The sequence below is a fragment of the Hyla sarda genome, chromosome 8, assembly GCF_029499605.1.
Source record: "Hyla sarda isolate aHylSar1 chromosome 8, aHylSar1.hap1, whole genome shotgun sequence".
NCBI lineage: Eukaryota > Metazoa > Chordata > Amphibia > Anura > Hylidae > Hyla > Hyla sarda.
Window position 1 is genome coordinate 80,231,681 of NC_079196.1, and position 12,882 is coordinate 80,244,562.

Consider the following 12,882-nt stretch of genomic DNA (forward strand, 5'->3'; position numbering starts at 1 on the left):
TGCAGGAATAGCCATAGAATCAGAACTGCAGCCCTTTATTTTTGAGAATTGGTCAGGTTCCGGAGACTTTGCTGATAACAAAGGGATGGGCCATGATGGTATAATCCTAGTGAGATGCCATCACTTTACTCGATTAGAATACCTCTTGAATAAAGCTATAAGACCACTCTATAGAAATGGTATATTCATACCTTCTGGATATGAAGTACAGCCAGGTCTGGGTCCAGGACCTTCTCCCCATGAAGTTTGGCCATCCTTTCTCTCTTTTCCTCTAGATGGATCTCCCTCATGAATTTGGCTCTCAGCCGCCCCTGTCGAGCCCTCTCAGACACTTGGATGACACGAACTGCCTCATCTAGTGACATTGACTTCAATGGTTTTACCTGGCAAGAGAGAAAATATAAACAGAAGATGTCAAGCGGGTCAAAAAGAGGGGTATTTTAATAAGAGGCGTATTTTAATGGCTTGAATGTCAAACAGGCCAAGCACTTTAATTTGGAGTTTTTTCATTAAAAAAAAAAGTACTGTAATGTACAACTCTATGAATGGAAAATACTGAGATCATATGAGTGATCTTTTCATACCTAGGCCAATAAACAAGGGTGAAGGAAGGAAAAAAACTTTCTCCATCATCACAGACTTTCTTTACTTTAAAGCACAACTTTCACCAGTTTCTTACCCCCCAGAGTACCAACATGAGTTTACTGCTGAAAACACATGTAATGCAGCCATACCTTTGGCTGCGCTTCTGTTGCTTTATCAGGTGAAAATGATCTTTGTATGCCGGTCATCATCATTTGGACAGGCATGGCTGGGCTTTGCAATGGCCCCCCGCTGCCACACCTCTCCCCCCTAGGTCACCGCTTGTACCGCTGTGCCAGAGCGACAGAGGTCCTCAGTGCATGCACCCCTGATGTCCTGGACGTGCGCGCGGCCTGTCGTAACTTCACAGAGCGAGCTTTTCAAGTTTCTTGGCCTTCCTCTGGACAGCTGCTTTTTAGGCTCGACTTGATGGACCCTTTTCTTTTTTTAACCTTATCATCTTTTTAACACCCTGATCAAAATCATAGCGATAAGAAACTGTCCTTGTTTGCATAGTGAAAATGTGCAAAACATCTTGAGTAAAATAACCCTGGATGTCAACAAACCCATTAAAGAAAAAAAATCCTTAAAAATGAAATATCTTGAAAGTGTTTATACTATGAGGCTCCCAAGATGTATATTACCAGAGAATAGGAAATAATAAAATCTGTTACTGTATTTTCTGAAGTGTTTGAGGTCCTGAAAGGCTAATATATTTTATATTAGTTTCTTTAATATGGAAGATAAAATAAATTTCCTTTCTCATTATGCCCCTTACAAACATACTTTTCCTTTATCCAGCTACATATGGACAAATTCCTGCATACAGATCATACTGTATGTAACCCACATGTGTAGGTTTCCTCCAGATATTCTAGTTTCCACCAAACCCCAAAAATATACAGAATACTATAGGTAGGGGAATATGTAAAGCAGCTCATTACACAACCTTTTCAGGTAGTGTTCCCTGGTATCAGCTTAGCTCCTGTTAAGGAATATAAAAAGCTGAACGGGATATATGCCAAGCCAGACTACTCCCCAAAAGGGAAGTTTTGACCCATCTGCAGACAGCTGTTTCGGGGTTTTTGCCCATCGTCAGTACAGAGCAGGGTGATCTGGCTTGGCTGTGGTGAGAGGCCTGAGGCTTTAAAAGGGGTTAGTACTTTCCTCAGGGAGAGGACACCTCTTCAGGTGTGACGGAGATTCAGGTTAGGCCATTTAGCACTCCGCAGGCATTCTGGGTAGGGGAATATGTAAAGCAGCTCATTACACAACCTTTTCAGGTAGTGTTCCCTGGTATCAGCTTAGCTCCTGTTAAGGAATATAAAAAGCTTAACAGGAGCTAAGCTGATACCAGGGAACACTACCTGAAAAGGTTGTGTAATGAGCTGCTTTACATATTCCCCTACCCAGAATGCCTGCGGAGTGCTAAATGGCCTAACCTGAATCTCCGTCACACCTGAAGAGGTGTCCTCTCCCTGAGGAAAGTACTAACCCCTTTTAAAGCCTCAGGCCTCTCACCACAGCCAAGCCAGATCACCCTGCTCTGTACTGACGATGGGCAAAAACCCCGAAACAGCTGTCTGCAGATGGGTCAAAACTTCCCTTTTGGGGAGTAGTCTGGCTTGGCATGTATCCCGTTCAGCTTTTTATATTCCTTAACAGGAGCTAAGCTGATACCAGGGAACACTACCTGAAAAGGTTGTGTAATGAGCTGCTTTACATATTCCCCTACCCAGAATGCCTGCGGAGTGCTAAATGGCCTAACCTGAATCTCCGTCACACCTGAAGAGGTGTCCTCTCCCTGAGGAAAGTACTAACCCCTTTTAAAGCCTCAGGCCTCTCACCACAGCCAAGCCAGATCACCCTGCTCTGTACTGACGATGGGCAAAAACCCCGAAACAGCTGTCTGCAGATGGGTCAAAACTTCCCTTTTGGGGAGTAGTCTGGCTTGGCATGTATCCCGTTCAGCTTTTTATATTCCTTAACAGGAGCTAAGCTGATACCAGGGAACACTACCTGAAAAGGTTGTGTAATGAGCTGCTTTACATATTCCCCTACCCAGAATGCCTGCGGAGTGCTAAATGGCCTAACCTGAATCTCTGTCACACCTGAAGAGGTGTCCTCTCCCTGAGGAAAGTACTAACCCCTTTCAGAATACTATATATATATATATATATATATATATATTATAAGGTTAACCGGCTTTGTACATTATTGGTCCTATAGTGTGTGTTTTAGATAAGAAACGAATTCTAAGCTTGCACACAATTATAAATAAGAATAGATGTTCATATTTACTCTATTCTATTGTCAAAGGAACAAAAATAAGTAAAGTTCTACCCCTCTCATCAACCCTCCCAATAAAGGCGGTGCATCTAAAGCTGCCTGTGTGGGTTTAATAAACTAATGCTGCCCGTGGGATTTAATAGACTAAACATAACCTACTTGTGACTATTTTAGTGTGCTTAATGGCAGTGTATGTTGGGACATAATAGTGTAGAAGAGGTTTTATGCAGGGGCATTGCTGGGGGGGGGGGGGGGGGGGGCTAATGGGGCTGTAGCCCCCGGTCTCAGGCCCATAGCCCCGGGTCTCTGGCTAGGACTGTTTTTTTTTTATTGCCACCAAGGCAGACAGTGGTGACTTCTGTGAAGTGACATGATGCTCCTGGCAGTCCCACTGTTCTCCTGCCCTCCGTGTATAGCTGTAGTCTCAGATTATTTTGGCCTTTCGGCTAGGCGCAGAGAGCGGGAGAATAGCATCTCCTCACAGCAGACAGACTTTACTCGCTGCAGCGTACATTTATGCTGCATGTCCCTAAGGGGTTAAAAAAGAAAACAAAATGCATGATGTTCACTCTTTATTTGCTAACGAGCAATTTTAAAAATATATAACCCTCCCCTCCAATAAAAATAAAAATCATTACCTTTTCCCATTAAAGAAATGTAAAAATATAATAAAAATAATAATCCACTATATATCTGGTGTTGAAAACACGTTCTTTAAAAATATAATGTTTATTATCCCACGCGGTGAATGGAGTAAACTTCAAAAAATTCCAAATGCCAAAATTGATGATTTATGATCATATCAACCATTGCTCTTAGAGGTATTCCCAAAATTTTAGATGATCCCCTATCCACATGATAGGGAATAGCTAGGAGATCGGTGAGGTCTGCCTGCTGGGACACCCACTGATCTCCAGAATGGGGGAGTGATGTCCCTGATAATGCTTCATGCATTCTCTTAGGGGCGTGTCTGAGGGCATGGTTAGGGCGTGTCTGAGGGTGTGGTTAGGGGGAGTGGCTGGGCTATGGGCTCTAGCCCTGGGTCTTTTGGAGACCTAGCAATGCCCTTGGTTTTATGAATATGTGCACGTTCTTGTCATTGCAGGGAAGGGGTGTATGCACTCTTATGATATTGGGCCGTACCTCTTGATGAGGTCACAGCATGTATTGGCGACATGATGAGTAAGGAACATGCATATTTATGATGGGGGGTATAGCACGGGGGTGGGGGGGTATATGGCATATTGAACATTTCTGTTGTGGACATTCCCTTTGCCTGACCCACATATAGAGAGTGTGAGCACAAAAAAGTGCCTAGGGTAGCATGAATCCTAAATACGTGTAGAGGGAAAGAAGAATGTGTGGCTAAATTTTGGATCTCTAAGTATTTTATCTATTATTCATTCCATTGTTTTTTAAAATTATACTCAAGCAATTTGAGGGTGTGTGGTGGCTTGTATTGTATTGGTGGATTTGTTTTATAGGTATTAATCTGGCTCTTGGGTTAGACACTGACTTAAAGGCAACAACCTACAGGTGGCAGTACAGAGTTAACTACATTCCTTCTGGAGAAGAGATAATTTGCATAAATTTTTTCCCATGGAACATTGCCTTAAAAGCATTCATATGCCAGCTGGCAGTCTCCACAAGGAGAAACATTACCCCTAAGACTTGGCTGACCCTAGTGATGTTTTATATTTCTCTTGCCACAAAATACAAATGTTGCCTATGCATTGAATAGCTGTGCATGCCTAACAATGAGGATATGAAAGCACTTGCTGAATACGTTTACATTGATGTGGTGCGAGTCCGTACACACCCCTTTCATATTATTTCTATGTATGTTTTTGGGGAATTGAAATAATGCTGAGTTACTAATCTTTTCTGCTATCATTCTTTTCCTCCCAAAATAAAAGAGCTTAATTCTTTAAACAAACGGACATTAAATTATGTCTAGGAACTGAAAGATCAGGGATCAAACTGATATTTCCTGCAATGTGCCAGGGGAGTACTTGGTATGAGGCGTTCCTGAAAGAAGAAAGAGGATTGATGAGCGGCCTGTTCTACAGCTATGCACATCTTCACAAGGAGGATCCCTGACCTGGAGGGTAGTCCTCCATAACACCTCTTAACCCCTTCACTGCATGAGAAATCACCAACAACTTGGAAAATGATTAGATACATAACATTGTGGCCCCTCTTTTCCTGCAGTGATTAGGTACAGGAAACCTGATAAATACATACAAGGCGTCCGCCCTATGAACCTTAATTAATCGGCCCCTGGAGTTTTTGGATGCCAAATCTCTAAGGCTAGTTATTGAGGAAATCTGCACTATAATGCTGCTTTCTTAAGCCACCTTCACACCGCATTGTTTGGATCTGTATTTTGCATCAGTATTTGAAAGCCAAAACCAGATTTGGGTCTAAAAACTTGGAATTTTTTCCATTATAATTTTCCTTTGTGTAGGTTTCACTCCTAGTTTTGTCATATACACTTACTGATACAAAACACCGACCAAAATACTGCTAGGAAAAACTACGAAGCATTGGCCCTGATTTACTAGGGGCTCATTCACACTATGGAATCTCTGAAATCTGTTTTAATTGACAAGAATGCATTTCAAGTGGATTTTGCCAAAAGAATGAACATGGTCATCTGTCTGGGGTCCAAAATTCAGTAGTGTGAATGGGGCAGCTGAATCCGATTAAGAACAATGGAAGGCTGCTGCACCCTATTTTCTAAGCATAATTCTGCAGCTGAATTCTGTTCGGAAAATCTGTAATGTGAATGGGGCCTAAGAGTGTTAGGTTTTTATTAGTGTAAAATGTTTCAGACTTGCATGATTCTGCTTTATTTACTATTTACTTTATTTACTTTATTCACAGGTCAGGAAAGCTCTGACCAGCTTTTTCTTGGTGTGGATTATCAGCCATGTATCCAGAGAATTTTTTGTAAATCCAATAGCAAATAGGTCTGGTTGTGAGAACACACTTTTTTGTCGACCACACCCCTTTTCTGGCTGGCCACACCCCTTTTCTGATTTGTTGGGTTTTTAGGTTTATTTTGGCGCATTGCACCACAAATTCTGGCACACATTTGGCGAATTGCAGCAAATTAGGACAATTTGGCACACAATCCGACAAAGGCAGGTTGGGTTTACAATAGTAAATCAGGGCCATGTCTTTTTCTGACTAGTTTTAATTCCAGGGCTCAAGTCCTGCAGGAATGCATGGGAACGGAGTTCCTGCACTTTTTCCACAGCAGGCACACTGTTTCCATTAGCAGAAGTTCTGCAGGACCAGCCCTTGAGTGGAAATCTTGGGTGAGTTCCCACACTTTTTTTCCCCCAGGACTTGACTCCTGTTTAACTCTATTATAAATTTTAGCCTGTTGACAAGGTAGTGTATGGGAATATATTGATGGGATTCTTTACTATTTTTGGTTTGTTTTTCTGCAATTAGAAAATGGGCATTCTGGTCTTTTTAAAAAATTTGCATGGAAGAAATGGGGTGAAAAATATAAAAAACTGTACTCACACCTCAGCTAGCCACTGATTTATCTCCTTTCCAGTTTTCCCATGTTCTGTGGTGATGTCCCTTTCTGCACATGAGGCTGCAGCCAATTTCCGGCCTCAGTGGTCTTTTCCTGTATGTACTTGATGTGACCAATGAGGCCAATGATTATCTGCAGCATCACGTGCTTCTAGTGGAGACCAGAGTGGCAGCAGTGCAGGAGCTGGCTGAGGGATGAGTACAGTTTTTGTTTAAATTTTACCCCATTCCCTGCCCATATACAATTTTTATTATAAAAACAACCCCTTTTAAACTAAACTTTTTAGGAACTATAAGAAAGGTTTACAAATTAAAATGTGACAAAATTCTACTGCAGATTGCAACTAAAAAGGGAATGCATGATGTTCTTCACAATTCTTCCACAACACTTTATACCTTTATTAACATTTTTGGAAAGAGTCGAGAAAAGGAGATTTGGCCAAAAAGTGGCATACGATTTTCCAAATTTAACATGCATCAATTGTCGGGTCAACTATTGGTGTATACATATACTGACAGAAAAAAAGCATACAGAATAGTATTGTGCAACAAACAAGTGAGTGATCCAGCTCACCTTCCGTGATGTACGGTGCTCGGACTGGTGCAAGGCAAGGCATCCAATATTGAAGAAGGAATGTACGGAGGGTCCAGCACTTCATTGCAAGCAGTTTTATTGAAGATACATCACACCATAAAAACGACAGTCAGTCAGACATGTTTCGAGCGCAAGCGCTCTTCCTCAGTCACTTGCGCTCGAAACATGTCTGACTGACTGTCGTTTTTATGGTGTGATGTATCTTCAATAAAGCTGCTTGCAACGAAGTGCTGGACCCTCCGTACATTCTTTCTTGAATAGTATTGTGTCTATTATGTTTATACAAGTTTTATTAGATAAATAATGCCAGGTAATATTTTGCATTGTTGCAAAAATTCTGTGCTTGCCGATCCCTACTTCAGTTTATTAAACACTGACATTCTTACAGTCAGGTCATAACCTTCTATGGCTTTCCGTGACCTCTCTCAAGTTCATCCTCTATATTCTGTGTTCTAGACCATAAGCCTCTCTTGTTTATATAGGAGCCTAATGATTTATAGTTAGGATTGCACATTTTATGACATCCCCATTTGTATGAGCTATTAACCTTGGGTATTTATGGCTTATAGGGTGGAACAGCAGCTTCATTCAACCACATTTGTTTCTGGCGTGATATTGGTTGTGCTGGGCTATTGCTGTTATTGTTTGGCTTCTTGTCTATATTTTGTTAGTATAAACTGCAGCCTCCCTATCCAGATGATGCCAATTAATATGGAATTTTAGATATTCACTTAACTGCGCCCATACCGCACAATATATTCATAATGAATTTAATAAATCTATAACAGCAGGGGTCACAACTCCAACATGCTGCGGTTAAAGTGAAGAGTGTCTTTGTTCTCTAAGCTGACTGTGGATGAAACACAGTAGAAAGTGTAAATCTGTCAAATAGTTCTGACAACATAAACGTGACAATAATTCACCAACATTCATTGTCCATACACCTTTCAATAGCTGTCATCTGAATATGCATTTAGGTAAGTCAGTTTAGGTAAGAAAAGCAAGGTTGGGAAGTTGAAGTGTACCATCGCTAACAAAAACTTTTTAAAAAATGTAGATAATACCATAATATGTATAGTTGTAATATACATTGATTAAAAAAATGTGTAAATTTGTGTCCTTGCAGCTTTTGCCTGTGTGCCTCATTGAGGAGTCCAAATACAAGAAGTGTGGGTGGATAAGCAGGGCTCTGTGCACTGAGGACAAGCAGGGCTCTGTAAACTGAGGACAAGCAGGGCTCTGTACACTGAGGACAAGCGGGGCTCTGTACACTGAGGACAAGAGGGGCTCTGTACACTGAGGAAAAGAGGGGCTCTGTACACTGAGGACAAGAGGGGCTCTGTACACTGAGGACAAGCAGGGCTCTGTACACTGAGGACAAGCGGGGCTCTACACAGAGGACAAGCGGGGCTCTGTACACTGAGGACAAGCAGGGCTCTGCACACTGAGGACAAGCAGGGCTCTGCACACCGAGGACAAGCAGGGCTCTGTACACTGAGGACAAGCAGGGCTTTGCACACTAAGGACAAGCAGGGCTCTGTACACTAAGGACAAGCAGGGCTCTGTACACTGAGGACAAGCAGGGCTCTGTACACTAAGGACAAGCAGGGCTGTGTACACTGAGATCAAGCAGGGCTCTGTACACTGAGGACAAGCAGGGCTCTGTACACTGAGGACAAGCAGGGCTCTGAACACTGAGGACAAGCAGGGCTCTGTACACTGAGGACAAGCGGGGCTCTGTACACCGAGGACAAGCAGGGCTCTGTACACCGAGGACAAGCAGGGCTCTGTACACTGAGGACAAGCGGGGCTCTGTACACTGAGGACAAGCGGGGCTCTGTACACTGAGGACAAGCGGGGCTCTATACACTGAGAACAAGCAGGGCTCTGTACACTGAGGACAAGCGGGGCTCTGCACACTGAGGACAAGCGGGGTTCTGCACACTGAGGACAAGCAGGGCTCTGTACACTGAGGACAAGCATGGCTTTGCACACTGAAGACAAGCAGGGCTTTGCACACCGAAGACAAGCAGGGCTCTGTACACTAAGGACAAGCAGGGCTCTGTACACTGAGGACAAGCAGGGCTCTGTACACTAAGGACAAGCAGGGCTGTGTACACTGAGAACAAGCAGGGCTCTGTACACTGAGGACAAGCAGGGCTCTGTACACTGAGGACAAGCAGGGCTCTGTACACTAAGGACAAGCAGGGCTCTGTACACTAAGGACAAGCAGGGCTCTGTACACTAAGGACAAGCAGGGCTCTGTACACTAAGGACAAGCAGGGCTCTGTACACTAAGGACAAGCAGGGCTCTGTACACTAAGGACAAGCAGGGCTCTGTACACTAAGGACAAGCAGGGCTCTGTACACTGAGGACAAGCAGGGCTCTGTACACCGAGGACAAGCAGGGCTCTGTACACTGAGGACAAGCAGGGCTCTGTACACTAAGGACAAGCAGGGCTCTGTACACTAAGAACAAGCAGGGCTGTGTACACTGAGAACAAGCAGGGCTGTGTACACTGAGAACAAGCAGGGCTCTGAACACTGAGGACAAACAGGGCTCTGTGCACTGAGGACAAGCAGGGCTCTAAACTGAGGACAAGCAGGGCTCTGTACACTGAGGGCAAGCAGGGCTCCTGTCCACACTTCCTGTATTTTGTCTCTTCATAGAGACACACATGCAATAGCTGCAGAGACAGCATTTTTTCACCCAAAAATATACCATACACAATCCCAGGGCACACAATTCTGCTGTAGCAGGGGTAAGTTTTGCAAACTCGTAAAAAAGGAACGCACATTTATCTGAAGTTCACGACCATCTGGTCTTGCAGAGGATACGAACGACTCAAAAATTTTTTCACACAGCCGAAGCACCTCAAGCATCAGAAAGAGTCAAGATCTGAGGCGCGACGTTTCGGGGTTCCCTCACACCGATCTTCCTTTGTATGTCCTGACACACCTTCATTGAATCAACTAAATTAGACACATTTCAAATACAAGTTTTCAGATTTTAAAACCATATAAAAATTCACAGATTTCACCTGTATTACAAAAATGCTCTAAAACTACACAATTCATGTAATCCTGACGGTTGTAAAGTTTCAAGTTCAGTAATCCAGAATACCCTCCTTTGTAGGAGCAGCTTCTTATTGCTCTCCCTGTTCCCACCTTGCATTACTTGTTCGATCACCTGCCATATAAGCTCATTCACACGATGGCATTTTTCTAAAAAAAAATGCCTAGCTACAGATATTTCCCCGAACCTGCTTTCTTGCACTGGACAGCATTTTGTTTCTAGGGCTTTATGTATGGCACTTTTATGTTATGAAATTCTGATTTTTCACCATTCTACTTCTCTGCCCTACGTGACCCATCCCGCAGGGACACTTCATTAGGTATATCACATTTTCACTGGTACAACTAAAATAGCAATTTACTGGTACACCTAAAATAGCCCTTTTTTGGGGTGATGAAGATTTTCCCCTTTTATTATCCCCTTGCATTGTATGCATGAAAGGCATGCAAACGATCCTTTTTTTCACTAGCTAAGAACCCCTGTTCATTCTTCTTTTTGACAGCTTTGTCTCTTTGGACAAGTCTATAACCAATAGTCTTCCCTTTAGTGTGAACAAAGAGGGGAAGTTCCCGAAACAATATGCCATATTTAGGGTTTGACCACAATAAACCCAAATATTCCTGCACTGCCTGTCAAATGATAGGGATATGTCTGTCATATGTGCCTGTATACATGGCACGATTACATACCTTCTTTTCTTTAGGTTTAGTTTTCATCAATTCTTTTCTGTCCATTATCCTTACTTCCTTTCCTGCCTCAGTAGCTGTTTATTATCATAACCTCTATCCATAAATTTCTTCACAATCTGTTTTTCTGATTTTTCATACTCACTGTCTGTACTAGATATTATTTTCACTCGGATCAACTGACTTTTTGGGAGGCCCCAAAAAACACCAGGCGAATGAAAGCTATGTCGCTGGAGCATATTATTTTTATCTGTTCTCTTCGTGTACATCACAGTTTGAAATGTGTCCCCATGTTTAATAACTTCGATATGAAGATACTGTATCCTAGTCTTATCATACTGTATGTGAGGGTAAATTTAATAGAAGGGTGCATGGAATTCAACCTCTCAACAAAGGACTGTAATTCTGCCTCCTCTCCCCTCCAGAGCATGAACACGTCGTCCACATAGCGGAACCAAGTGGGCGACATGTTCATGCCACCAGGGGAGAAGATGACTACGTCCTCAAATGCTGCCATGTAGGCATTTGCCAAACTGGGTGCAACGGGGGACCTCATTGAAGTCCCGACTATTTGTAAAAAACAATCTTGATCAAAACGTAAATAATTTTTTGTTAAGACAAAATCCAGTATTGCCATCAAAAACGCAATCATTGCATTTGTAAGCCTGTTATTTCTACATAGTAACTCCTGCACATTCCTGACTCGTTCTGCTTGGGGAATATTGGTGTACAGACTCTGTACATAAAGGGTGCACAGAAATCGCACACCAACTGCATCAACTGGATACAATTCACACAAGAACTGGCTAGTGTCCCGGAGACACCTAGGTAACTGCTTCACCTCTGGCTGTAGGAAACTGTCAACAAGGGTGGCGAGCGGCTCCAACAGGGAACCCGATCAAGAAACGATTGGGCGACCTGGTGGGCGGTCGCGATCCTTGTTGACCTTGGGAAGTAGGTACAATACGGGCATCCTGGGGGAATCAACTCTCAAATTGCTCAACATCCATTGGGAAATAATGCCATCCTGTACACTCTCCAAGTATGAAAAATCTGAAAAACAGATTGTGAAGAAATGTATGGATAGAGGTTATGATAAGAAACAGCTACTGGAGTCAGGAAAGGAAGTAAGGATAATGGAAAACTAAACTTAAAGAAAAGAAGGTATGTAATCATGCCATGTATACAGGCACATATGACAGACATATTCATATGATTCGACAGGTAGTGCAGAAATATTGGGGTTAATTGAGGTCTTGGCACCTTGTTTTGGGAACTCCCCCTCTTTGTTCACAATAAAGGGAAGACTATTGGTGATAGAGTTGTCAGAGGAGACATAGCTGCCTTTCATGCAAACAATGCAACGGGATAATAAAAGGGGAAAATATTCATCACCCCAAAAAAGGTCACACAGTTCCAGTGAATGGCTATTTTAGGTGTACCAGTGAAAATGTGATATACCTACTGAAGTGTCCCTGCGGGATGGGTCACGTAGGGCAGACAAGTAGAATGGTGAAATACAGAATTTCATAACATAAAAGTGCCATACGTAAAGCCCTAGAAACAAAATGCTGTCCAGTGCTAGAAAACAGGTTCGGGGAAACATCTGTAGCTAGGCATTTTTTTTTTAGAAAAAGGCCATCGTGTGAATGAGCTAAGATGGCAGGTGATCGAACAAGTAACGCAAGGTGTGAACAGGGAGAGCAATAAGAAGCTGTTCCTAGAAAAGGAGGTATTCTTGATTACTGAACTTGAAACTTTACAACCTTCAGGATTAAATGAATTGTGTAGTTTTAGAGCATTTTTGTAATACAAGTGAAATCTGTGAATTTTTATATGGTTTTAAAATCTGAAAACTTGCATTTGGAATGTGTCTAATTTAGTTGATTCAATGAAAGTGTGTCAGGACATACAAAGGAAGATCGGTGTGAGGGATCTAGTACACATGAGTAAGGCGGTAGACCCCGAAACGTTGCGCTTCAGATCCTGACTCTTTCTGATACTTGAGGTGCTTCGGCTCTGTGAAAAATGCTTTGAGTCGTTTGTATCCTCTGCATTTTTTGTAAATCTGCTGCAAAAAATAAGAAGAAGACCAGATCATC

The 12,882-nt window shown here is 42.6% G+C and overlaps 1 protein-coding gene across 3 annotated transcripts in view; it reads right to left on the reverse strand.

Annotated features, from left to right (window-relative positions):
* IQCA1 (IQ motif containing with AAA domain 1) overlaps window positions 1–12,882 on the reverse strand; it is a 242,073-nt gene that overhangs the window by 161,119 nt on the left and 68,072 nt on the right. For all 3 annotated transcript variants that reach the window (XM_056533244.1, XM_056533245.1, XM_056533243.1), the window contains one exon: window positions 192–383. In XM_056533244.1, coding sequence (XP_056389219.1) covers window positions 192–383 — 192 coding nt within the window. The remainder of the gene's footprint in view (window positions 1–191; window positions 384–12,882) is intronic.